This window comes from Ooceraea biroi, chromosome 9, assembly GCF_003672135.1.
Source record: "Ooceraea biroi isolate clonal line C1 chromosome 9, Obir_v5.4, whole genome shotgun sequence".
NCBI lineage: Eukaryota > Metazoa > Arthropoda > Insecta > Hymenoptera > Formicidae > Ooceraea > Ooceraea biroi.
In genome coordinates this window covers 5,673,185-5,700,270 of record NC_039514.1, presented here as the reverse complement: position 1 = coordinate 5,700,270, position 27,086 = coordinate 5,673,185, and the positions used below count along the sequence as shown (strand labels likewise).

Below are 27,086 nucleotides of genomic sequence, written 5' to 3'. Positions count from 1 at the left end.
AGCAGAGTTAACATTTTATATATATTACGAATATTACAGTCTCTTAGATGCATACACCAGCGTATGACTTTTTCAACTTCTAATCGTTTTTCAATATAACCTTTGCTGCAATCTGTAATATTGAGCTTGTCTAAAATATTTTTTACGAATACTTCCGGAGAATCGCGAATTTTTATAAAATTCCTCGCTCGAATTTTGACATATTTTTTACAAATATTTTCGGTAACATAATTTTTATTTCTATTCTCAAGTATCGAATTAGACTTTCTTTTCTGATAATATCGTTTATTATAAAGCCACTTACGATCAGAAGATAATTCTTTTTGTCTTTCTCGTTCACGTTCAGAATTTATGAAATAACGTTTTCGTTTTTGCGCACGTTCTTTTACTAAATTCTTGTCATACCGACGCCGCTTTTCAGCACGATTATTTTCTAAATCCTGTTCATATCGACGCCGCTGTTTATTCCTCTTAGCATGATTCTTTTCCAAATTATGCATACATTGCTGAGAATTTTGAGTTTCTTTTACTTGATTCAATATGTCATATTCCTTTTCATATTGACGTTTTATACGTATACGGACCGCTTCAACTTGTCTTGCTCTTACCACTGCTAATGGAAGCACTTTCTGAGGAACGCCATAGTTTAAATATTGAGGAAAATGCTCAATAATATTTGTCTCAAAAATTTTTATTAAATGCAAACGCATTAAGCTGTGATCATACCTTACTTTTTCTGGTTTGATGTTAAATAACAATGAAACTGCAAAAGCTATTGCGAAAACACCGCAATCACTACCGTTGGGTTGACTTTGCACAGTAGGAAATTTGACAGGATACTTGATAAAGTCATGTGTTGGGAATAATTTCGTCAAGAATTGTTTATGATGCTCATGTAACATTTTATTATTTAAAGAATCGTAAATACATATGTTTTTTGTATCATAATAACTACATACCCAATGTTCTCCTCCCAACGAACTATGTAGTACCTGGATATGCTTTCTCTTTCTCGGTATGGGTTCTATTGAATCAGGATGCTGTATTAGCACTGTATCAACAGGTCTATAATCTGAACAACTTTCTAAAAGTCGTTGGAAATTATTTATGTGTATCGCTAAGCCATTCGCCTCTGGTAATTATATCTTTTTCTGCAGGCATGAAAATAATGTCCCTTGCTTTTAGAGACGTTGTAAATCCTTTTACAAATTTTTTTGCAACTATGCAACACTTCTTTTATTCTCACCAACCTTGTATGGGCGCAAAGCGACCTTGTATCCTTGTATAGATACGGGCGCAAAGCGATCCTTGTATATATACGGGTGCAAAGCGACCTTAACTTAAAAATAAATAAAATGAAAAAAAATGAGAAAGAATAGAGATAAAGAAAAGGAAAGGGAATGTATACAGAGCGAGCGAGAGAGAGAGAGAGAGAGTAAATGAAATAAAATGTAAAAATAGAAAGAAATAGAAATAGAAAAAGAGAAAGAAAAATAGAAAAGAGAAAAAAAGAAAAAAAACACTTAAATATAACCAACGTAACCTGAAACAAAACATTTTTAAACTATATAACTAATAATAAGAACATCTCATGATTCGCATACTAAGGCCGGTATTCATAGTCGAATCTTATATTTAAGACCATCTTAAGTGTATCTTCAGATACTCCGTAGCCAATGAAATGATCTATACAGCATCTGCAGATAAACTTAAGACGGTGTTAAATATAATATAAGATGCGACTATGAATACCGGCCTAATAAGATGGCATTGTTTCAAAAAGAGAATCTTGAAATCAAAAGTATTCGTACACTAAGAAATTTTACAGAAAATAATTACCGAGGAAATGCGACACGAGCAATTGTTATGAGCAAATTCGAGCAAACATACCACTTACTTTGCACCATTAAAATATCCACAAATTCTGATTACTCGAGCGACTAATGCACGTACAAGAAAAATTAAAACACTTTTATTATATCTCGACATACCTAAATTAACCTTTTCTCGGTTCTTATTTTGACGGTCCGTATTTTGATAATATCTTCCTTCCTTCTATAGCTAACTGCGTAAAATGTTGCTACGATGCAAATTCGAGACAGGCGTAGACACCAGTCACTGACGGTCGATGTATCAAACCCATTTGACGTAAGTCATAGACCATGATAATGACCTAGTTACACCGATCGTTTGATACGCGTATCAAGAGACACAGCAGTGTCTCGCACCAATCAAATAGTATATTGTACTGCATTGTGGCTGTGTTCCACTTGACGCTCGCAACGACCGCAACGTCATTCTATCTTTATTCAATGTTCAGTGAGGAATAAAGACAGAATGACGTTGCGGTCGTTGCGATGTGTAGTAAAAGAAGTTGAGTGAGAATGTGAAGGAAGACTCAGGCGGGAGATCCGACCGCAGCCGAGGAAGTGTTATTGTTTTAGTTCGTCGTTAAATAACCTATTCCATTAAGTGAAATTGAATACAATGTAAGTAACCTATACATTTTATTCTGATTATTAGTATTATTTAATAATATTAGAGAAGTAAAATAAAAGTGTTTGACCGGCCCAAGTAAATCACGCGTGTTTACTCGAGTTCTCTTTGATTCAATCGCACTTTCCGTTAATGACAACAATTTCATTTTGACATTCTTGACATAATTTAGACATTCTAATTTTCTATATACGGTTTTGTACTTTTGCAGCCAGGACAATTGGTCGAAATATGTCTCGCACATAGACGAGAAAAAAAATTACCAGAACCGTTTCTAGTTTCGCGAGAGATTATTGTAGAGAAATAATCTGTCGCTGTAAGTTCATTCACTGAATACTTTACGAAATCCTTTCACGGAGGGGAAAATGCTTCGAGTGCGCTCCCAGAATAGCGTGTAGTAAGTTGAAGAATAAAATCAGTCGAGCATCCGACTTTAGTCTCGCGATATTATGACAGATCGTGAATGGTGAGTCGTTTGAATAAATCTATTTTGTTTTCAGTGAGCAGGAGGCGAAATTTGTACAGGATCGTATAACAGGCGTGGAGAAGCACTTCGCTAAACTATGCACGATATTTGCAGCGTTTACCAGGAAAGCGGCCAGGTGATAACCAGCTAACTCTATCGATTATTTTTCCTCAGCGATACACACGGACCCTTCACTCGCTATCGCTTCGACGTAAAACCTCATTTCCGTTTATTATTCACCAGCAATATTATTTTCAGACTGCGCGATAAAAGTGACGAGTTTGCAAAAGTAATACAGGTCTATGGTGATTCGAAAACTATAAATCGATCCATGAGTACTGGATTGGCGAACTTTTCAGCAACGTTATCAGTCGTCGGTGATTATAGTAGGTAAAAACGATTCTTTAAATTACATATCTTTCACGCAAATAATGTCTGCAAATAATTAACAAATTTAGCTCAATTTAAATTTATTTACTCGGACAAATAAACTATTCATTGTCTTTCTATATTAAATATAAAATTTACCTTTCAACATGCTGATAAAGTGCAACATTATGCTTCAACATCATTTTAATTTTTTCACCTTCGAAATTATTAATTTTAGAGATGCAGAAGTGCAAAGATTGGACACCAAAGTAAGTGCGCCTCCTTCACAGTACGCAATGATTTGCAAGCATGCGCGCGATGATGTAAAAAATACCTTCGCAGCACGCGATAGAGAATTCACAGAACGAAGGCAATTGGACAAAGTTCGAGAAAGAAACCCTAGGAATCGTCAAATGGTAGTATCCTTATAATTAAAACCTCATTTTACAAGCATCACTTAATTTCAATCGTGATTTCATTAATTCCATGGCTTTCGTAATTGTAAATCGAAAAATCATTTAGACGATAAATAAAATCGCGCAATAAATATATTGATGAAATCATTTCAAACTAATATAACTATGTTACTCAAGTATCTCTTGTTACAATTAGTCACAAGCCGAGTCTGAACTGATGAAAGCATCCGTTGAGATGTCCCAAGTGGTCAAGGGATTGGAGGAGCAGATCAACTCGTTCGAGCGACGAAAGCTGCACGATTTGAAATCTGTACTATTGGATTTCGTCACCATCGAACTGAGGTTTCACAGAAAGGCTCTTGAACTTCTGACTAAAGCGTACCAAGATTCGTATCCATCGACGAAATTAAAGATCTTGAGATGAGATTTTTTCAAATCGTGTGATCATTTTCATATATCATGTATAAGTGTAGTTGATTTAACATGCTTTTAACATGCAGGACTAACGTAATAACGTATCGATAATATTGTTTAACCAAATCACGCGATTATATACAGGAATTAAGAGACTTTAGACAAACAATGCGCGCCCCTGACTCCGTCACAAGGCTGGACACAGTAAACAGAACGTCGTTTCGACACGCTTATTCCTTAACGAACTTAACTAACCGATTTGCATCCTCTCCTGCGACACTGCAGAAATTGGCTAATCGAGAAGCCGAGTCTGCTGTAAGCTCAATAATTCATTTAACGTGTGAGTCGTTCTACTATTCTATTCTTGAATCTTTAACGATGAATGCTTCCAGGATTCCGTACAAACCGGATTCACCAATTCATCCGAGTCGGTCCAAGTTCTCAGGCCTATCCCACCAATCCCTACATGTCAGAAGTCCTTCATATCGTCCATAATATCTCCATAATATATCGCATACCTTCGAAAATGATTGTATTTACACACTTACTTCACTTACTTTTGAAAAATACTCGATTTGTACTTTAGATATAAATGTCTATGAATAGTTGTTTAAGATTTAATAAAAGAAGAGGATCCTGAATCATCTTTATAATGTCTAATAATCAATATATGTATTATGAGTTAGGGTATATTAAAGTTGTGTTATTTAAAATGTAATTCTCATTCACTTTCTGATAGCTCAGTCAATCGTAATAAAGATCATTTAAAGCAATAGAAAAAGTACAGTTTTATAGAAAAGTGTAAGTTTATTTTTTATAATATAACAAAAGGATATCTCATGCATGCTAATCTTTCCTCCACATGATTGTATGGCTATTCCAGATACTTTGGATGAGTGGTCACTTGTTAGATTAGTATATTGAAGAAAGGGATGAGCCTATTTATCACCTTATTAAGGATTTATATGGCACATTAATAGTACGATTATTGAGTAATATACTGAGTAATATTACTAATAAGTAAATGCAGCTTTCACAGTTATATAGATAAATCAATACAATGTAAGATACATATACAATATGTATAATGCTGAAACAAATGTATTACGTTTATCTGTATATAAATAATAGTTACATTAACAATTTGTTCGTTATCACGACGTGATCAACTTGAACACAGGAGCATCGATAATCGTTTTGTTAGAAGATAATAGACAGGATGAAGAGAGCGAGATTACTGCAACGTAAAGAGAAAGAAAATTAATAGAACTTCTCAAAATAGAAAAACGCGCTCATTCACTATTAGGCTTCTTCTTCGCCAGGAATGGTGATAGGGTATTAATAAAAAATATATAATATTGGTGCGAGACATTACCGTGTCTCGATAGAATATAATATATTTATTTGTGGGTTTTGTATAAAGTATTTAATATTAATGACGCGCACGCCGCGCCCCCCACGTCCGCGGTGCCCGGGGGCTATTGGTTAATTAGGATGCAATATGTGAAAATGCGCCAGAAAGAAACAATTGCCTTACGATCCGTTGCCGTAACGCCGCAGCTAGAAGACGAAGCGACCATATTGAAAGAGAGAGCCATGGACAAAGGACGTGAGTTGATATCATACATTATATTTTATAAAATATTTATTTATTGTACATTTATTCACACACACACACACACAATATATATGTATTTTGTTGCAGCTATCGACGTTGAAATGGTGGATTCGCCTATTTCGCCGATGTTCCCATTAACACAGGCGGACCCATTAATACAGGCGCCTGTACCACCACCGCTGCCACCGCCGCTACCACCGCAGTTACCACCGCCTGTGTTAATGGGAACAGCGGCCCCGGTTCGAATGACACCGGACGGGAAGATTTTACCGAGTAAATATATAAAAAATATATATATATCAATCTATATCATTGCCGGGATTTAGTTGCACATTTCTAACCTATTTCGTTGTCAACTCCCACTATCCCCCTCTTACCGCGCGTATCATAGAAACGAGGTACCGGACGCTAATAAACATAAACAAGATACATGCCGCTAGATTAGAAATATACAATTACAATACGCGGCAAGAGGGGGACAGTGGGAGTTGACAACGAAATAGGTTAGAAATGTGCAACTAAATCCCGGCACTCATCTATATCAATCTATATATCTACATATATTAATATCAATTGTTTGTTTCAGAACGATGGAGACGTGCTGGCCGCCATCCGTGGCGTGGCGGACGTGGAGGGCGCGGCGGACGTGGCGGCCGTGGCGGGCGCGTCGTGAACATACAATATTTTCATTTTTAATATATTTTTAATATTTTAATAAACAATAAATCCAAATATATTATATATATGTTTTCTTTATTTATTAATACCCTATCGCCATTCCTGATCTTTCTCTTTACGTTGCAGTAATCTCGCTCTCTTCATCCTGTCTATTATCTTCTAACAAAACGATTATCGATGCTCCTGTGTTCAAGTTGATCACGTCGTGATAACGAACAAATTGTTAATGTAACTATTATTTATATACAGATAAACGTAATACATTTGTTTCAGCATTATACATATTGTATATGTATCTTACATTGTATTGATTTATCTATATAACTGTGAAAGCTGCATTTACTTATTAGTAATATTACTCAGTATATTACTCAATAATCGTACTATTAATGTGCCATATAAATCCTTAATAAGGTGATAAATAGGCTCATCCCTTTCTTCAATATACTAATCTAACAAGTGACCACTCATCCAAAGTATCTGGAATAGCCATACAATCATGTGGAGGAAAGATTAGCATGCATGAGATATCCTTTTGTTATATTATAAAAAATAAACTTACACTTTTCTATAAAACTGTACTTTTTCTATTGCTTTAAATGATCTTTATTACGATTGACTGAGCTATCAGAAAGTGAATGAGAATTACATTTTAAATAACACAACTTTAATATACCCTAACTCATAATACATATATTGATTATTAGACATTATAAAGATGATTCAGGATCCTCTTCTTTTATTAAATCTTAAACAACTATTCATAGACATTTATATCTAAAGTACAAATCGAGTATTTTTCAAAAGTAAGTGAAGTAAGTGTGTAAATACAATCATTTTCGAAGGTATGCGATATATTATGGAGATATTATGGACGATATGAAGGACTTCTGACATGTAGGGATTGGTGGGATAGGCCTGAGAACTTGGACCGACTCGGATGAATTGGTGAATCCGGTTTGTACGGAATCCTGGAAGCATTCATCGTTAAAGATTCAAGAATAGAATAGTAGAACGACTCACACGTTAAATGAATTATTGAGCTTACAGCAGACTCGGCTTCTCGATTAGCCAATTTCTGCAGTGTCGCAGGAGAGGATGCAAATCGGTTAGTTAAGTTCGTTAAGGAATAAGCGTGTCGAAACGACGTTCTGTTTACTGTGTCCAGCCTTGTGACGGAGTCAGGGGCGCGCATTGTTTGTCTAAAGTCTCTTAATTCCTGTATATAATCGCGTGATTTGGTTAAACAATATTATCGATACGTTATTACGTTAGTCCTGCATGTTAAAAGCATGTTAAATCAACTACACTTATACATGATATATGAAAATGATCACACGATTTGAAAAAATCTCATCTCAAGATCTTTAATTTCGTCGATGGATACGAATCTTGGTACGCTTTAGTCAGAAGTTCAAGAGCCTTTCTGTGAAACCTCAGTTCGATGGTGACGAAATCCAATAGTACAGATTTCAAATCGTGCAGCTTTCGTCGCTCGAACGAGTTGATCTGCTCCTCCAATCCCTTGACCACTTGGGACATCTCAACGGATGCTTTCATCAGTTCAGACTCGGCTTGTGACTAATTGTAACAAGAGATACTTGAGTAACATAGTTATATTAGTTTGAAATGATTTCATCAATATATTTATTGCGCGATTTTATTTATCGTCTAAATGATTTTTCGATTTACAATTACGAAAGCCATGGAATTAATGAAATCACGATTGAAATTAAGTGATGCTTGTAAAATGAGGTTTTAATTATAAGGATACTACCATTTGACGATTCCTAGGGTTTCTTTCTCGAACTTTGTCCAATTGCCTTCGTTCTGTGAATTCTCTATCGCGTGCTGCGAAGGTATTTTTTACATCATCGCGCGCATGCTTGCAAATCATTGCGTACTGTGAAGGAGGCGCACTTACTTTGGTGTCCAATCTTTGCACTTCTGCATCTCTAAAATTAATAATTTCGAAGGTGAAAAAATTAAAATGATGTTGAAGCATAATGTTGCACTTTATCAGCATGTTGAAAGGTAAATTTTATATTTAATATAGAAAGACAATGAATAGTTTATTTGTCCGAGTAAATAAATTTAAATTGAGCTAAATTTGTTAATTATTTGCAGACATTATTTGCGTGAAAGATATGTAATTTAAAGAATCGTTTTTACCTACTATAATCACCGACGACTGATAACGTTGCTGAAAAGTTCGCCAATCCAGTACTCATGGATCGATTTATAGTTTTCGAATCACCATAGACCTGTATTACTTTTGCAAACTCGTCACTTTTATCGCGCAGTCTGAAAATAATATTGCTGGTGAATAATAAACGGAAATGAGGTTTTACGTCGAAGCGATAGCGAGTGAAGGGTCCGTGTGTATCGCTGAGGAAAAATAATCGATAGAGTTAGCTGGTTATCACCTGGCCGCTTTCCTGGTAAACGCTGCAAATATCGTGCATAGTTTAGCGAAGTGCTTCTCCACGCCTGTTATACGATCCTGTACAAATTTCGCCTCCTGCTCACTGAAAACAAAATAGATTTATTCAAACGACTCACCATTCACGATCTGTCATAATATCGCGAGACTAAAGTCGGATGCTCGACTGATTTTATTCTTCAACTTACTACACGCTATTCTGGGAGCGCACTCGAAGCATTTTCCCCTCCGTGAAAGGATTTCGTAAAGTATTCAGTGAATGAACTTACAGCGACAGATTATTTCTCTACAATAATCTCTCGCGATATGTGCGAGACACATTTCGACCAATTGTCCTGGCTGCAATTTTCCAAAGATATGTATTTAAAGTAGAGAATTACTTGCATCGCGGATGCATCATTAAGTCCATCGATGATCTTTTCAAATAAAACTTGGTTAATGTCGATCCAACGACGTCATCGTCTTCGCTAGTTCACTGAGAAGCAGGTTTTTAATTTCGGCGATTGCCTGAGGATAATCGTGGAAGTTCTCTAATCCCAGGAGAGCTACTCTGATCGCCTAGGAGACACAGAAATGTGCATGAAAAAATTGTTGTCATTAATGGAAAGTGCGATTGATCAAAGAGAACTCGAGTAAATTTATTAATTTTATTTAATTATATTACTTCTCTAACATTATTAAATAATACTAATAATACTAATACTAATAATAATCAGAATAAAATGTATAGGTTACTTACATAGGTTACTTACATTGTATTCAATCTCACTCAATGGATAGGTTATTTAACGACGAAACAATAACACTTTCACTTCACTTCCTCGGCTGCGGTCGGATTTCCCGCCCGGGTCTTCCTTTATACTCATTCACTAGCTCTTTCGCTCTCTCATTCACTCTCTCTCGCTCTCTCACTCTCTCTCTCTCTCTCTCTCTTGCTCGCTCGCCCTCTCACTCACTCGCCCTCTCGCTCACTCATTCACTCACTCACTCACTCGTTCTCTCGCAAAAACTTCTTGCACTACATTGCGTCGTACACTTGTCGTACACCGACCGGCGGAGATGTCCGTATATCCGTGTGATTTACACATGACGGGTCGATAAGTTAGAGTTTTCTAATGTAGAGCCTCTACATATGATCGTTATGTGTGAGTCACACGGATATACCAACAGCATCTCCGCCGGTCGGTATAAACGGAGCTGCTGCCATCTCGACGAAAAAGAACGGACTGTACACTTGATGATGATGACGACGACGTTTCTTAAATGAAATTTTCCAATTTCAGACTTTGCATCGCCATATCTCCGCTCGTAGAGCACGTACAAGAAAAATAAAAACACTTTTATTATATAATTCGACCCTAAGCTATCCATTGAGCCTACTTAGAAGTTCATCCGTTCAGCGGTTATTGAGATCTAATAATCGGAGTGTCTGCGAAAGCGTCGCTTCGCGTAAAAGTCACGGTGCGGTCTCGCTGCGCGTATACTTGGCGCGAGACACTACCGTGTCTCTTAATAATATTAATTATATATACAGGGTGTCCAATTTTAAAAGTTGCACTGAAATATGTCTTCAGGGAAGCATTTTGAGAAAAAACTTCGGTGCAGTTTGGCGCAGATAAACTTTTTCTTATTTCTTTTGATATATAATTAAATTTTAAATTCTATTTGATTTATCGCGCCGACTCACGATGGGGGAATTTGAATCGCAATATTTCATTAGTGTTACATCACAACAGCATTATCTTATTTTATTTCTATTAACTGTAATGAAAATTGAATAAATAACAGCGTTATCAGAAGCACAAAGGATACAATAAAACAAGGATGAAAAGATTTAATAACCCGGTACGTGATAACTTTGTGAATGAAATCACAATTGTGACACCGATTATGGTCAAAATCATATTAGAGACTTACGATAATGAACTTTATACATTTATAGCTCTCATAAATGAAATTTGTTTGGACTATAACGTTAGAGAAATTTAGTACGGACTTAGAACTAACAAACAATAATGTAATGACGATAAAAAATTTTTTTTTTTAAATGGATTTTGGCCACGTTTTCAGTCGTTTTGACCACTGTGCGGCGTGCAGTATATCGCGTTTGAAAAAAAAAACAGATTTTAGTTTATCCATTGCTGACCATCTAGCATATGTTAGCCAGTATGATCGAAGAAAAATTTTATCTAATATATGAAATTGATTGGCGATTAATAATATTTCAATTTAGTAAATGTTAAAGTTTTAAAGTTGTAAAATTAAAGTTATGTGTTTGATATGTGAAGTAAAAGTGAAAGAATGTATGTATTGTAACCGGATGTTCGTCCTAAGCCGAAAGGCAAGGACTATGATAAATAAATAAATAAAATATTTAAATAAGTTAATCCAGCAATTTTATCATACAAAATATCCCAATAAGCAAATTGTTAACAATATGTCAGCAGATCGGAAACAAATTTAATCAGAATGATACAGCAGATACGGTGCCATCTGTGTCCGCATTAAGCTTTTGTTTTGTTGCCAAATCCTGCTGACATAATAAAACAGCAGATTGGCGGCAGAAATAGTGCAAACGTGCGCTGCAGATTGGTTATGCCTACAGATTTTGTTATATTTCTGTTGCTATGTTGCTAACATTATAGAAAAGACAAAACCTGCGTCAAATCTGTAGCGTTTCTACTAACAAAATCTGTAGCAGACTCTGATGATATTTGTTTTCGACAGAGTTAGTTATTGGGGATGTTACTTAAATAAGTAGATTATTAAGTTCCTACTCATGTACATACTTACTATTTAGTTAAGTTAGCTATTAAGCACCGAACAAATCGCACTGTATTGTATTAGATAAGTAAATTAACAATGAACTATCAACCGAATGTATTGTAAACCAAGTAGTCGCTAATAACCAAGTAGTTGAAGCGACCTAAAATAACCTTAATAAAAAAAAGTAAGGTGAGATATAACCCAGATAGCAGAGAGAGTTCAAAAAGAATTCATTTGTCATGTCACCAATTCACAGTATGCAAATAACGTATTGTTCAGTTTTAAATAAAAAAAGAAAGAAGAAAATGAATTTAGAATTGGTGACATACAAGTTAATTCTTTTTGAACTCTCTCTGCTATCTGGGAAGACACAATATAATAATAATAACATTGTTAATACTAAACACAAGTGAAACTAACAAAAAAATGAATTAAAATGTAAATTTAACGTACGTAAAAACTTAAACACCTTGAATATTTCGTAAAAAAATTTATCAAACATTAATTTTTATTAATTATATATAAAATACATTGACAACTTAGTAATTACAAGCAAATATGCGTAGAAATATTAATAATACAGTTGCATAAACGAATAACTTTATCTCTCACTGACACATTTAAGCAATTAGTTCTACACTATTAATTTCTTAAGCCTATCTTTTTGATCCTTAATTTGACGCAATCGTCTTTCGATAATGCCTTCAAGATTTTCACCTATTTTTGTTTCACTGAAATTATACACGCTGCCGCCCATCTAGAACAAATTTTAACATCATGTTAATTAAAATTAAAAATCTGTCATAAATGCTACTTTTAGTACAACTGTAATACGTTATTTGCATACTGTGTGTATATGTCTACGTACTAATAAATAAAACTAATTAAAATTAAATTAAAGCATTCATATAAATAATATCAGCAAATTAAGACATAAGAATGCCATCATACCTGCAGAAGTACCTGTAGAATTTTATATCCAGAAAATAAATGATTTATAATAATACATAATAGTTTATTTTTAACGGAATCTGAAGCACTGCAAAAAAACAAAGTAATTATTCGTAAATAAACTATACTAGTAAAGAAACTTGCAATACTTTTGGAAGAGCAGTTTATAAAACTAATTTTATTACTTGTATGCCTCTATAATTCTTGGGATTTCGTTTATATGTTCCACTGCATACTCAGCAAAGATGACATAACCGAAAAGTGTGGGATATCTATCTTTCCTGTTAAGAGATGTGAATTGAAGAAAATCTCGATAGCAAGACGAGGTTTTGTAGCGCAGGAAATATAATTAAAAACTTTAGATTCATTTGTGTATAATTCTCCCAATTTCAGCACAATGCTCTGATTCGCTCTCATCACACCTTTACAGTACGTCCATTCTTTCCATTCCGGTGAAAGTCTATAAGCAAAATGTGATTGAAATTCGATAAGACAATTCTTATTATTATAAACGGTACAATCAATTATCAACAGATTTCGCAAAATTAACGAATCTCCCATTTTTTGAACACCCTGTATATACACTCGTCAACAAAATTATCGCAACACGTAAATTCATATAAATTTTCGCATATTTCAAATAAGCGTAACTCCGCGAAAATTTGTCGTATTGAAAAGTTTTTTTTTGCATCCTCAAGGGTAAAGTCTATACTTTCTCTAATCTCCCGACAAACATGACAGAGAAACGATAATACATGCTACAAATTACATTTACTAATGTCTATAAACTATTAGTGCGCGCATCTAAATAAAAATAATCATTCTGACAAACTGAAATTACAAAATCCAAAAGAAACAATACAATGTATTTTAAAGCAGATTGAGAGTGAAAACTAGTGAATACATTGCGTTTTGCGTATCCGTATTGGGTTCGTGCTCGAAATACGTTATATTATCTTATTTATGTATTTCATATTCGCATGTACAAATATACAGAAAAAAAGTTTAATGCAACTGTAATTACCACTAATCTGAACATATTGCACAAACTATATAAACTATACACTATATAAACGATTTAAGAAACGGTAAATGCTATTTTCAAGAAGTTCCATATTTGCGTCGATTAATGTCTCGAATTTCATGTATTATATAAGAATAATACCACCAGAAAAAATGTAATTGCAAGAATGACTTGTGCTTTATGGGATCTTCTAGGTGTTCCTTCAATCTAGCATTAGCAATTCGTTGACACTCTGTGTCACCAAAAATGCATGCCCATCTTACATCTTGGCGCAACCACGTAGTAAGATCGTCTTCGCCGAAAATTTCGTTGTATGATAAATTTTCAAGCAAACTTTTTAAGATACTGCGCATATTAGCCCATAAAAGTTGTTAAAAATAATATGACCATTATATAAATGTTTTGTTGCTCATAAAAATAAATTTGGAAATATCGAAAGGTACTTCTTCATTATTTCAATAAACAATATATTATGAGAGTATGCATGAGAAATATTTATAAAATACTCAAATTGAATTGCTTCTAGATACTTGATTAGTTAACAATTGATTTCATATTTAGTTTTGATTTATATAATAAATATTATAAATATTATATAATAAATATTTTGTTAAACTTTTTGTTGCATACAAGTTGGGACTTTTTATGTACTTGGCGTATTTTTTCCACCTTTGTGAGGTTTTCTTTAGTTTGTTTATTTTATAATTTTATTTACAGAACAAAAGCATCATTTGTACAACGTGTACAACAGAATCACTCACAAAACTTATTATGTGAAATAAGTGCAACAAATACTTTTTCACCGATTAAGAAATCCAAGCAATCTTCCAATTTTACTACTTCTTTATCATCATATAATCACAATAAATCCTATCAATTAATAGAAGGTATACATTAATGAAAAAGGAATATAATTTTTAATATTAGTTAAGATATCATAAATTATTTTCAGAGAACGAACTATTAAATATTGACGAAGATATTAATGAAGAGACAAGTAGGAAGACTGATAGCGAGATCTCAAATAAGCCTGCGAGTTCTCTTTCTAGTTTTGACAATACTAGCAGCATGTAATTTTCGGAGCCAAGTACAAGCTTTAATTCGATAAAATATACATTACTACATATATTGAAACCTTTTCAAAAAATAACGGAAATGGATGGATTTACGTCGAAAAAATGGAGACAATCAACTTGATCGCGAATTGGCGAAAGTAAGCAAAGAAATTTCTGCAGCTATGAAGACATCTTGGAATAATCCAAACCATAGCAAAGATGATTACATGCTCGCTAGAAGAAGGATTAAAATACGTTCGTTGTAAACTTAAAACATAATGTCTCATAGAAGTTCTTCAAGTCATTCAAAAATACGAAAAAAGACAATAACAAATATTATGTTATATTATATTATATTTTTATGTATATTCCATATTCTCCCCTCTCCCTCCCTCCTCTCTCTCACACATACATCAAGTGTCTTTCACGTAATTAACAGTCAATTTTGTTAGCCGTTCTATTTTCTTCAACGGTGTGTTCTTGAATTCAACATTGTAGCCAAATAAGGCCTCTCCTCTGTAGGACAATAAAATTTTTCGGATGGTGGATTGTCAGACAGCTTCGTCATTTTAGCACCTACTGGCTGGAACAGACTCTCCCACAGAGAGGTTGCGTCTGTAGAAGTGAAAAAGTGTTATTAATGTATATTATGTATTCGTCAAAAAGATCAAAGTTTGTTAAAATTTAATGTATTAGTAATAATTCCTACTAATATGTTTTATGTGACTTACACCAAGCGTTCATTTTTTGGCTAATGTGGAAACAATCGACACTTAAATACGTTAAATCGGCGTATCCATTTGACGCAAGTGGAATAGTTAAATCCATCAAGACGGGTTGAGCTACAACTACGAAATCGTCTCTCTGAAATTCCGGATAAGTAGCGATTTCCATATCTATCTCTTGCCACCTGAAAAATATATTTTTGAATTTCTAATATATATGCTACTTGCAGAATAAATTGTAACTTACTTATGAATTAAATCATATATGCTACCCATTTTATGTGCATTTAATTTCGTGCAATTAATTACATGCACATATATAATTTAATATATAATACATTAATGTCATAATTTGAATATAATTTACGTTATCTTTGTCAAAAATATAATAATTAATACTTGTTAGATAATATGATATACACAGATCACTGCTTTATTTTATGTTATTATAATATGTTTACCGTCTTATAATATTGTCATACATTGGCCTCAATCTCGTACGAGCAAGACCGAGCATGCAACCACATGCATTAGTTTGTGTGAAATAACATCTCAAGGGTAATCGCCCTTGAGTACCATCGAGTAAACCACCTACATGAGGTGGCAGAATCAAGGCCACGAATGTTCGTGGCAGATTATCCCTTAGTGTCCGCAAAACTTGAAGCATTTCCGCTTTGTGATTATCAACGACTGACCAAGGTGATGAAACCCAGCAGATATCGCCACAAAAATCGTTGCTTCCGATCATTATTGAGATGAACTGTAAATTAAATTTAGCTTCATCAATATCTGATTGCTAGAAGCATTTTTCTTAAGTAATAATTAGAAACATAATTCAAAGAGCAGCGTACCTTCCAATGTTTTTGTAGATCTATCTTTGGATGGCTTTTAATCCTTGTAACTAGTACCTCAGCCATGTATGACATATCCTCGGACATGGCACTGCTCTCAGCGACAATCAGCTGCGAGGCCTCGTTTGGTACTATTGAATCTCCCAGCGCATATCCTATCAAATTGGGGTTGTATTCCTAATATATCGAAAATTTGAAAAATGACTAATTTGCACATTTACTCAAATTTTGTTAGATTAACTTTCGAACTACCAGATAACAATCTTTATGGACTAAGATTACATCGCCCTTCTTTTTCTTTTTTTGGATTATCGCGTTTACCAGTTATTCTATCGATACTGAAAACGACGATGCAATGTTATAGAATAACTACTCTGTTATACAGGTTATATAATAGCTTAATATATAAGAATGTATTATAAATATATATTATAAATATGTATATACATTCTTATATTAAATTATTTATATAAAATATCTAAATAATTATTTCCGAGATTATATATCTTAATGATTTACTTTGAGGATATTGGGAACAGTCAGATACTGCCTCCATGTGCCTTGACCTCCAGCGGCTGCGGTAACTCCTCTGTTATCTACTAAAATGTGAGATACACTGGTTGCGAAAATTCCAGCTCCAGCCGTGACCGAATCACCCATGGCGCCAAGTACATCAATATCGCCTGGTCTTAATTTATGCACCGAATCTGGTACCTTTGATGATCGTCCCACTGAAATTCATAGCCGGTCATATAATACACTAAGTGCATAGTATTTACATTTCTTTTAATACTTATGAATCGATATGATTTTCCGAACAAAAGTGTTAACAAACGATATTTCTCCTATAAGCAGCAATAAAAGTACTGTTATTATTTTGATTTTTTTATAATTAAATTATGTTTTTTAAAGATTTAACGATTAAAGTGAATGTTTAGTTATAATTTTGTTTAACTAAAATATAAAGACTTGAAAGAAAAAAAATGTTATATAAATATTATATTTTCTGAGTCTTACATCTACCTATCACGTAAGCCTTAAGAATTTACATCGTATCATTCCTCACTTCTGATCGTCATAAAAATAAGATAGTAGCTTAGAGATAGGCGATCTTTAAGATAATGGTACCAATGAATAGTAATTATCTTTTGACCATCTTACCTGTCACGTTGCAAGGAAACGGGACATGATCGGAAATGACTTCTTGCATTTTGCCTGCATCTCTCGCCAATTGTAGATATTTTTCATCCGTTCCTGTCCGACCTTCGAAGTTAATGAATCACTTGTTGTAACATGCTGAAGAAGTAATACAGTAATAATTTCTAATTTCATATATCTGGTTGTATCTACGCAACCTGTGCAATGAATCAGAAAAAGTAAAGGTAAGGGGCAACACTAAATTACACTGTGCAGTACACAGTGAAAAAGAGTAAGATATATTAAACAAAGGAGTAAAATTTAGAAGTACATTAAATACTTTACTTATTAAATATACTTTACTTTAAGTAAATAATTAAATCAAGTGTGTAATGCAATTTGAAATGTAATTGGGAACGTGCATCAAATTAGAGGATGATGAACTATACAGAAAAGCAGTGTCTAAGAAGTAGGAAGAGTTCTCGCAAAGTTGTGTTGAGTTACGTTTGCCCCATTTGTCACAAAGAAACTGTTTTTTTTTTAATTAAGTGAGATAACAATGACATTTCTGTTTTTTTTCAATGCGCGACATCACACAACCAAGCGAAACAATGAGAATTTACAAAAGAAACATGTTGTTTAATTAAATTCGGTTATGGATAAAAGCTGTTATACGAAAAACGAAAAACGAAAAACCTGAAGTGATCTGTTGTATTCACGTTGTGTTTTTGATGATATAGGGGACACGAAAGAAATGCATTCATCATTATATTTCACTTGATGCAAATCATCTCGAGTTTCTTCTTCTCTTTTTGCAAAAGTCTGATCATGGTTGTGAATTTTGTGAGTGCGACCATCTTCGAGATTTTCAAGATTTATTTCACACTATTTTCACACTATTTATTGTAAATAATCTTCATTTATCAGTGATTATTTAAGAGTAGTACATAATACTTTTACTTGGAGAAAACTTCTGGACAACGTCTAGTTTTACAAAATATATAAGGAACAACGAATAATCTATCTAACTAAGAGAGCAAGATAAAAGTTATTAGAACAATTTTTTGCATTCTGTAAACAATTTGCAAATCCTTTGTATATGTACGAATTATGTTTCCGTGCTGCTCACATACTCGCTGTCTAGACTTACCGAAAGCACCCATAGCCCAGTTCCGAAATATGCGTAGAGATTGCACGAGGATAGGCATATCGAGAATGTTCCTCTGGCACGATGTCATCGCGCATAAGGACATCAGGATACAACAGAACTGCCACCACTTCCACATTATTCTTAGAGATGTGGGCACCGACTGACCGAGATGTTTTAGAACTTGCCTGTGCATCCGTGGAACTTTTTGCAATTCATAGAGAAGTCACACCGTCGGAGATTGAGATGATCAACCAAACGTGAAGGCAAACTCTCGACGAAGAGTCGAATACAAGACATAAGACCTTGATTCCGCTGTTCGTCGATTAGAGTCAAGATTGCCATTTTGCATGATTGTTATGATTGTAATGGCAATAAACCACAATATTCATTAAGTTAGAGATGAAAGCGAACTTCTAATTAGCTTTTAATAATTTTCTAGAAAAACAGTTCAATTAACATTTAGTAATTGTGGCAATCATGTCATATCGTATCAATCATATAATCAGATAAATTTGTCAAATTTAATTTTTAATTATGCTTAAAAGAAATGTGAACAAAGTACAAGATAGAAAATTGGATCATTTATCTTTCGGAAAACACGGAAAATATACTGAAAGAATATATTTAACGCTAATAATATCAGATAGATCTAATTATTGTTATTTAAGATAGTTTTTTTGTTGATGCAATGCGATCAGAAAGTATGTAACATAATGCAGAACATGATGAAGAAAAATACATTTGAGATATAATACAATGTGTACTCAACAATGTTAATGTTGGCACAGATTCATTTGTCAAATATTATTTCCCGATTGTATACATATTGTTAGCTCATATAATTTATCTTACGTACATTTGTGCTTGTCAAACAGTGGCGGAGCTTGGTCTAATGACACCTCCCCGCTATTTAATAAAATATCGCGCCTCTTTGCGCCCCTAAATCCTTTCCCTAAAACCTTCGCAATCGCGGGGGTTGCAGGTCTCCGCCCCTGTGCTATAATGGTTGTGAAAGACGCTATGTGAATTTGGTGGGGTTTGTATTCGGCAATGTTTTCCATCAATTGACCCGATACAATTTGGAAAATTCCACATATTATTAAATTCCTCTGCGATTTTGATCCATTCATTCTCATCTTGTGGACAGCGGAGATATGTTAGTTGCAATACTTCCCATATAGCATTACATACTTCAGGGATAATATTTATATTTATTTAAAGTTAATTTTCCTATCCGGAAAAATAAAAAAATAGTACTACTTACGCCAAGATCTGAGCAAGAAAATTAAAAATAAATTTAAATGTGTGCTATAATTTTATATTTTTTACATTTTATGTTTGCAATAAAATATAATATAATTCAATTTTACTTCAATGTCACTGCAAGTCTTATCTCTGCTGATAAAGGTGCTATTTCATGCTGACGCTCGACGCTCATTTTTAGCATCAAAACAGGTCAAGTGATCAAAATTAACGCTGGATAATGGTCAATTTTGATCACGTGATCTGTTTTGATACTAAAAATGAGCGTCGAGCGTCAGCATGAAAAAGCACCTTTAAGGTTCTCTGACTTCTTGTTTGCAATTTTCATTTTAGAAGATCGTGTAAATAATCAAATTGTTGGATTGACATTTCTGTAAGCTTAAAACATGTTTCGTTATCACTTGTTCGATAATATAAAAATAATTTTTTATTAGCACCGAAAGTTTGTCTCATATTTGCAGAAATATGCGGTTTTATCCACCATCTTCTTGTTATTCTGTCTTCCTTAAAAGTAACCTAATTTTTATAATTTTCGTCCAAATTAATAACAAATTTAAATATATTTCCAACTTTTCGGTTTCTGTTTGCTATGTACAGATTATATTAACCTGTGCATACAATCGCGACTGGTTGTAAAATTACATATTTTGTAGTCGTATTCGGAATCGTTATTCAGCATACGACAAACGATCCACGACATCCAACTCCGACATACGACTTATTGTAGAACGGGTCTTATCAATGCTAATTTTCTTGGCGATTTTCAGAGTGATGATTTCCTCATCAATTAAAGCCATGATTTGTTGACATCTGTAGTGACTGGCCGACTGGAATGATAATTGATAAGTACCTTTAAGATCCAATTCTCCTGCACGAAATTTTACAAATTATTTCTGGCATATTTATTTGCTAAGAGTATTCTCTCTATACCCGAGTCGAAATTTTTATTCTACATTAAACCTGCAAGTTTCATTCAGTTTGGAGAACCAATGTAGTACTCGAAATATAAATGATTAAGTCCTTCTTTGATACTACAAACTATCACTTATTGCCGCTTTCTCCGTTGTGAAGGCTCAAAAAAGTATCTACTTAGAACCTCTATAAAACCTTCAGATCCTGCACTATAAACATTTTTAGAAAATAAATATTCAGAATTATTTAATATTCCATTCTCATATACCATACTTGCATTTAATGTACATCTTGATTTCAATAAACAATATATTAATTATATAATTTTCTTAATATTTTGCTGTAGAAGGATTATGTATAATAAGCAAATTAATATTTACTTATCGTACATAATCTATCTACAGCAAAATATTAAGCAAATTATATAATTAATATAATACATTGCTTATTGAAATTAAGATATATCTTAAATGCAAGTAAAGTAAATATGATAATGGAATATTAAATAATTCCGAATCACAAAACAGACAACTTTATATAATATATCTTATTCGTATTGAATCTTTAAAATGTAATTACACTGAGTTACACTTACTTTTACTGAGTACAAATAACAATATATTGTATTTCAATTAAAATTTATTTATATATATTTATTTATATTGTTATATCCGGGTTGGCCACCCGGTGTAACGCGAGCCGGTCAGCTGCCGATCAGCTGAGCGTCGTCGGATCGGCTGTCGGAAGAAGACGCGAGCCTCCTGGCGACCCGTCGCCAGGAGAATAAATAAACCAGAAAGAGACAGATTCGGACGTGGTTTGAGAAGTAACGGACGTGTATTGCATCCCGCTCTCATTGCAATAAATCTTTATCGTTATTCTATAAAAGTGTCGTTTCATTTCGTGCGCGAGTGTCTCTGCGAGTGAGTGCGACAATATTATATATATATATATATTATTGAAGTAAAATGTTTGCTTTCGTGCTTCTCAGACACTCAGTTCATTCAAAGGTTTTAGACCTAATACCGTTTATTTGTTATATCACGTTTGTGTTCAGATGTCGCGCCTGATGATAAGAAAAATTGATAGTACGTGCGACATCTCTATTATAGTTTCATGCTCGTGGCGTGCGCTACCGGTTAACCGATCTCTTTGTTTAGTTCTACTCGCAGGGCAGTACAGTACGGCTGCTCTGTTCGTTAGTCGCCGCCGGTTAATTTTTGCCAAGACAAAGGCTACCGTTTATTTCTTATCTGTCGAATAAAGTATTCATTCGTAATCAACATGTATTCAATTAAAATACCCAACATATATATATATATATATATATATATATATATATATATTACCAAGTTGAGTAACTTAAATAAATAAATATTTCTTTAACATGAATCGTTTAACTTGTAATATTAATATTTGCTTATCCATCGACTTTATCATAAGCTCTCCGCAGTAGAGGCATTCCGAAGTGACAGCTAGTCGATGTCGGCTTTGATCTGGTTTCTCATGGACAAGCTCACGGATGTGATAGAATTGGTGTCTTCAGGCCGATTCGAGATGACCGTGAGTTGCCGCTGAAAGTCCGCTAGTTTTGTTCTTTGGTCCATGGATAGCATCGGCGTCAACGCCGCAACTAAACAGTCGCTGTGAAATATTACAGTTAGTTAAAAACTAACTTTATAATTTGAAAGTATAATGTATAGGAAGATGCTATATTTAATGTTATTAGAAAGATTACCTTATTATATCAAGATTAATGTTTATATATTTTTTATATTCTGCGGTGCTTTCTAGTTCTTTCTTTCTTTTTTGTATATTTTCGCTTATTAGAAATATATTTATGCACTGTATATATGCTTTCCGAGTAATCGGTTTTCTGGCTTTTTCAGTTGCCCAATCTGCAACAAAAATATTGTTTCTTCTTGAGATATATAATATATATAATAAAATTCAAGAATTATATTAATAAAAATTACATACTAAATAAAGCTTTAAAAAGTATAGCACTAATTGCTGGTCGAGCGCCTCTTTTTCCAATGGCAGAATAATTGGTAATGCTTTCACCGTACACCTCTACGAGAGTTTCCCTCACCAGCTTCTTCCAATCGCATTCCTGATTTTCCGTTATCGATTTCAATTCGATGTAAGTGATTTTCTCTCGAGATAAATAAAAGCCACTATTTGCCTGAACAGTTAAAAAAAATAGCTTACATAAATTTCGAAAATATTTCTCTCTTAAAGAAACAAATTTGCAGAAACATTATTATTATTCGTTTTGCACTAGAGATCTCGTATCAGCTGAAGATATTTGTCCCTCGTGCCCTAGAAAGAACAATTCATATTTCATACAATTGTCATTTCTTGAACAACTGCGGGAAATGTATAGAAGGAAAGAGTTTTATACTCAATTGCAAAAGCGTTTTGAACGGATAGAACCACCTGATATTATAACTGATGTGTATGATGGATCGTTATACAGAAAATGGATGGATAATGGATTTCTAGCCAATCCTGACAATACTTCTTTCAGTTGGTACACCGATGGGGTGCCTGTCTTCAAATCCTCAAAAATTAGTATGTGACCTTTATAATTGACTATCAATGAATTACCTTTTAATGAGAGGATAAAAAGAGAAAATACATTACTCTTAGGCTTATGGTACGGAGATAAAAAGCCCAATGCAAATAGTTTCATTTATAAGTTCCGTGAAGCGTTAGAAGAAATTAGTAAAGGTATTCAAGTTCAAGTAACAATAGGTAATAATATAGAGTTAAAAACTGTGAGAGGTGTACTGTTAATGGGAACTGTTCATCTACCAGCCAAAAGTGATTTTTTAAACTTTATTCAATTTAACGGAGACTATGGTTGTCCTTCATGTTATTGTAAAGGTGAAAATATTGCAATTATTCCAAGAGGTTCGGTCCATGTTTATCGCTATGAAAATGAACTACAATTAAGATCTTTAAATGAAAGTATTGAATATACTAATAGAGCAAGTCCTGATAATCCTGTCATGGGTATAAAGGGACATACTGCTTTTTCAAAGATTATGCCAGATTTTATCGAAGGAGTTGCGATTGATAGAATAATGCATTGCGTCGATGGCGGTGTCGTGAAAAAGATGTTATTACTATGGTTCGATATTAAATTTCGACTCTTTCCTTTTTCGTTATATGCTGTCATTGATGTCGTTAATAGAAAACTTATGGCAATCAAGCCGCCGAAATATGTGCATCGTATGCCGCGTTGTATACAAGATTTACTTCATTGGAAAGCATCAGAATTGAAAACATGGCTGTTTCATTATTCTGTTCCAGTTCTTGAAGGAATTTTAAGACAAGATTATTTCAATCATTCTTCCAATCATCTCCTTCTCGTAGTAGCAATATCAATGCTAAATTCCGAACAAATCATGTTTCCTATGATAAATATTGCTCGAGATTTTTTAAATAAATTTGTGCGTGAATTTGAACAATTATATGGCTTGCAGTTTTGCTCGATTAACATCCATCAATTACTACACTTATCAGATAACGTTAAAAAAGGGGGCCTTTGTGGGTTTTCTCCTGCTTTGAATACGAGAATTTGAATGGTCAGCTTTTAAAATTAATACATGGAACATGGCATATTGAAACACAAATTGCGACGGCTCATGAACAGTTTATAAAAATGATTCGATTAATAGATGAAATGCCTAGAGGTCCCATTCATACATGTTGTTTGAGCAGAAAACGACAAGTAAAAATTATAGAGCAAATATTTTCAAATTGTTATAGTGTTGGTGCTTATAAGATATTACGAAGATTACCAAATGTTATTATCACTGCATTGTACAATTCAAGAATTCGCATTGAAAATATCTCATTGTGGCAGTATTATAGATTATTAAAAAATGGCTATTTATATGTGTCGCAAATGTACAAAGCACATTTACAGACTGAATCTTCTGTTGTACAGTATGTGAATAATGAAGATCAAACACTCTACGCAGAAATTCAGTGCTTTATCAAAACTGTTCATCAGAATTGCAATGAACAACTCTGTCAACGTGAACACAGAGAAATACATTATGCGATTGTACAACAAATTGCGATCGATGATGCATTCGTTGTTCGTGGTGATGATAATATAGCCGATACTAGTTTTTTTTACAAAAATGTCACAAAACAGACAATTTTATAGCTATTCCTATTGAATCTTTAAAATGTGTATGCGTATACCTATATGAAGATCGATCATCAAATGTACATAGGAATTCCTATCAACAAAAAAGAACTGGAATAAAATTTTTTTGATACATTTATTACTGCCTATTTTATATTCTAACATTAATTGCATTAGTCTAAAATAATAGAAATTGTTCTCAATCTGTGGAGTATTACTTATCGTTGTATTAAATTTTTATTGGTGCAGAAAATGTTTTGATACATTTTGGAGGTTCAAAAGAGATTCTAAAGAGGAGGTAGGAGTTGTAAGGACGAAAGTAGAAATTGTATAGAACAACAAGATCTAATAAAGGCCAAAAGAAGGCGTTAGTAAATTCAAGATAGAACTTGTAGGCGAAGGAGCATTATTAGAGGCACAAATGACTATGTAAGAGGTTCATAATAGATCTTAAATTTCGACTCGGGATATACAGCACAATTTGTCTCGCATTTTTACCTTTATGGTAATATAAAAAAAACATTATGCACCGGAAAAATACGTTATTTTTTTCCATTTCCAAACTGCTGCTAAAATATTTGCGTTTACTGAAATTTGCGTAATCGCTTTACTCAATAAATAGTTGAATTGTCACCTTTTTGAGCGTATATTTACTTAGTAGAGTGTACTGAAGTAAGCGAATATATAATTGCAATAAACGACATATGTCTTGCACAAAAAAAGAAGACAATTAAGAAAAATTAATCAATTTACTAGTATAAATAATGTTGCATCTGTACTGATCCATCCGATGCGATTACGGGTTGGAAGAAACTCTTAATTGTAAATAAGTGTAAATTGTAAATATTTATCTGAAATGTTTTTTGATATATTTACGAGATCCGATAATAATCAGACGGAAAAATTGAAACAAAATGTTACATATTATTACCATTTTTTCTTAAGATAAATAGATAGCATGTTGCCCGCAGGTTGCTGTCAAATTGCTTAAAACTGCTTTGTTTAAGTTGCTTTCATTATTAAGGAAAGCGGCTTCCGTTCTTGCCTATTGGTTTGCCGACTTTTATTGTTACCATCGATTATGAACAACTTCATGGCAACAGTTGCCCTCTTAGGAACTGAACTGATAATAAGTTGTTGGAAATTACAAGGCAACTTGACGGAAACAATTTCCGTCTGAAATCTTAATCCGACAAGTTGCCAACATTTTGAAGGAAACTGTGTAGTTAAAAAGAAAGTTCATTTATTAGGGTTCTTTTCTTAGGGTGCTTTTTCAGCTGACGCTCGACGTTCATTTTTAGCGTCACAATAGGTCACATGATCAAAATTGACCATTACTTATCCAGCGTCAGTTTTGATCACATTACCTGTTTTGACGCTACAAATGAGCGTCGAGCGTCAGTATCAAAAAGCACCTTCGTAGAAATTTATTACTGACAGTATTACATTGCCAGTAATGGTAATTATGCATAATAGGGGAACCAGCCCCGATGACTTTGACCTTGACATATGTTATAGAGGCCACCCTCCTGAGTGACCTTCAGAAAGTTTTAGCCGGCGGTCATTGTTTATTAAAAAATTAATAACCAAAGAAGTTTAATAATTTTGCATAAATTTTCAGCTATCTACGCTCTTTCACAGCCCGCTTCGCGGGAGGGCGAGGGCAGGGGCTTCGCCCCTCTCCCCCGCCGGAGCCAGTCTAACAGATTTTACCGTACAGAGTTCAAATTAGTTTATATATTTGTATATTTGACACCTTATATAGAGTATACGTGTTTGTATTACTATATTGTGCGCTGATATTATGTTGTGTTTACCTTTTCTACATTCCTCCGAATTCAGCTAATAGAATGGGCCAGTATAGGACAGGTTGTCGTACGATTAACATTTAATACGTGAAAGATGAATTTCTATGAATTTCTAGCTTATGAATAAACTTAAATTAAATAAAAATTGATATATCTTTGTTCTTGAGGTTTCTTGACAAAAACCTAACCTAACTTAACCTAACCTAACCTAACCTAGCTTCGTCCCTCCCCCACCGGGATCCGTGCCGTGTACCACGTGATCAAAATCTGTACGGTAAAATTTATTACACTAGCTCCGGCGGGGGGGAAGAGCGAAGCCCCTGCCCCCCGCCCTCCCGCGAAGCGGGCTGAAAACGAGCGTATGTGCCCGAGGCTCCAC

General features: G+C 33.8%; 5 protein-coding genes, 1 long non-coding RNA gene and 2 pseudogenes across 9 annotated transcripts in view; 4 read left to right on the top strand and 4 right to left on the bottom strand.

Annotated features, from left to right (window-relative positions):
- Nucleotides 1-2,381: 2,381 nt before the first annotated feature.
- Nucleotides 2,382-4,935, top strand: LOC113562548 (annotated as a pseudogene).
- A 133-nt stretch (nucleotides 4,936-5,068) lies between these two features.
- On the top strand, nucleotides 5,069-6,520 carry LOC113562547 (translation initiation factor IF-2, chloroplastic-like). The gene is made up of 3 exons (XM_026972256.1): nucleotides 5,069-5,770; nucleotides 5,867-6,052; nucleotides 6,366-6,520. Exons 1-3 carry the CDS (start codon nucleotides 5,656-5,658, stop codon nucleotides 6,473-6,475), a joined length of 411 nt encoding a protein of 136 aa, XP_026828057.1. The 5' UTR covers nucleotides 5,069-5,655; the 3' UTR covers nucleotides 6,476-6,520.
- A 530-nt stretch (nucleotides 6,521-7,050) lies between these two features.
- LOC113562546 (protein FAM92A-like) lies at nucleotides 7,051-9,857 on the bottom strand. Its single transcript, XM_026972255.1, has 6 exons — nucleotides 9,653-9,857; nucleotides 9,089-9,458; nucleotides 8,884-8,985; nucleotides 8,630-8,761; nucleotides 8,235-8,412; nucleotides 7,051-8,038 (listed from the first exon to the last, which is right to left on the bottom strand). Exons 2-6 carry the CDS (start codon nucleotides 9,118-9,120, stop codon nucleotides 7,811-7,813), a joined length of 672 nt encoding a protein of 223 aa, XP_026828056.1. The 5' UTR covers nucleotides 9,121-9,458; nucleotides 9,653-9,857; the 3' UTR covers nucleotides 7,051-7,810.
- Nucleotides 9,858-12,141: 2,284 nt separating this feature from the next.
- LOC113562523 lies at nucleotides 12,142-14,051 on the bottom strand. The gene is made up of 2 exons (XR_003406949.1): nucleotides 12,618-14,051; nucleotides 12,142-12,423 (listed from the first exon to the last, which is right to left on the bottom strand). It is a non-coding gene; the product is annotated as an uncharacterized LOC113562523 (long non-coding RNA).
- Nucleotides 14,052-14,286: 235 nt separating this feature from the next.
- LOC113562651 lies at nucleotides 14,287-15,026 on the top strand (annotated as a pseudogene).
- Nucleotides 15,027-15,032: 6 nt separating this feature from the next.
- On the bottom strand, nucleotides 15,033-21,153 carry LOC105282223 (phospholipase B1, membrane-associated). The gene is made up of 6 exons (XM_020032577.2): nucleotides 17,434-21,153; nucleotides 16,792-17,003; nucleotides 16,273-16,449; nucleotides 15,883-16,181; nucleotides 15,428-15,606; nucleotides 15,033-15,311 (listed from the first exon to the last, which is right to left on the bottom strand). The coding sequence occupies exons 1-6, from the start codon at nucleotides 17,480-17,482 to the stop codon at nucleotides 15,163-15,165; spliced, it is 1,065 nt and encodes a 354-aa protein (XP_019888136.2). The 5' UTR covers nucleotides 17,483-21,153; the 3' UTR covers nucleotides 15,033-15,162.
- Nucleotides 21,154-22,539: 1,386 nt separating this feature from the next.
- The window catches only part of LOC105276633, an 89,686-nt gene continuing 85,139 nt past the window's right edge, over nucleotides 22,540-27,086 (bottom strand). For 3 of the 4 annotated variants that reach the window (XM_026972709.1, XM_026972708.1, XM_026972707.1), the window contains exons 3-4: nucleotides 22,715-22,919; nucleotides 22,540-22,632 (exon numbers count right to left, since the gene is read on the bottom strand). The gene's annotated coding sequence lies outside the window, so the exon portion shown is untranslated. The remainder of the gene's footprint in view (nucleotides 22,633-22,714; nucleotides 22,920-27,086) is intronic. The other variant, XM_026972710.1, reaches the window with a different exon arrangement.
- On the top strand, nucleotides 23,327-26,353 carry LOC113562671. Its single transcript, XM_026972714.1, has one exon. The coding sequence runs from the start codon at nucleotides 23,533-23,535 to the stop codon at nucleotides 24,322-24,324; it is 792 nt and encodes a 263-aa protein (XP_026828515.1). The 5' UTR covers nucleotides 23,327-23,532; the 3' UTR covers nucleotides 24,325-26,353.

Bases quoted from the DNA above. Each gene is read 5' to 3' on its own strand.
- LOC113562547 (XM_026972256.1), top strand. From the start codon at position 5,656: ATGCAATATGTGAAAATGCGCCAGAAAGAAACAATTGCCTTACGATCC. The intron at 5,771-5,866 runs GTGAGTTGATAT...ATTTTGTTGCAG, and splicing joins GAGAGCCATGGACAAAGGAC to CTATCGACGTTGAAATGGTG. The intron at 6,053-6,365 runs GTAAATATATAA...TGTTTGTTTCAG, and splicing joins GGACGGGAAGATTTTACCGA to AACGATGGAGACGTGCTGGC.
- LOC113562546 (XM_026972255.1), bottom strand. From the start codon at position 9,120: ATGCTTCGAGTGCGCTCCCAGAATAGCGTGTA. The intron at 8,986-9,088 runs GTAAGTTGAAGA...TTTTGTTTTCAG, and splicing joins CGCTCCCAGAATAGCGTGTA to TGAGCAGGAGGCGAAATTTG. The intron at 8,413-8,629 runs GTAAAAACGATT...TATTAATTTTAG, and splicing joins GTCGTCGGTGATTATAGTAG to AGATGCAGAAGTGCAAAGAT.
- LOC105282223 (XM_020032577.2), bottom strand. From the start codon at position 17,482: ATGCAAGAAGTCATTTCCGATCATGTCCCGTTTCCTTGCAACGTGACA. The intron at 16,182-16,272 runs GTACGCTGCTCT...TTTAATTTACAG, and splicing joins ATCTACAAAAACATTGGAAG to TTCATCTCAATAATGATCGG. The intron at 15,312-15,427 runs GTAAGTCACATA...TCACTTCTACAG, and splicing joins CCAAAAAATGAACGCTTGGT to ACGCAACCTCTCTGTGGGAG.
- LOC113562671 (XM_026972714.1), top strand. From the start codon at position 23,533: ATGGGAACTGTTCATCTACCAGCCAAAAGTGATTTTTTAAACTTTATT.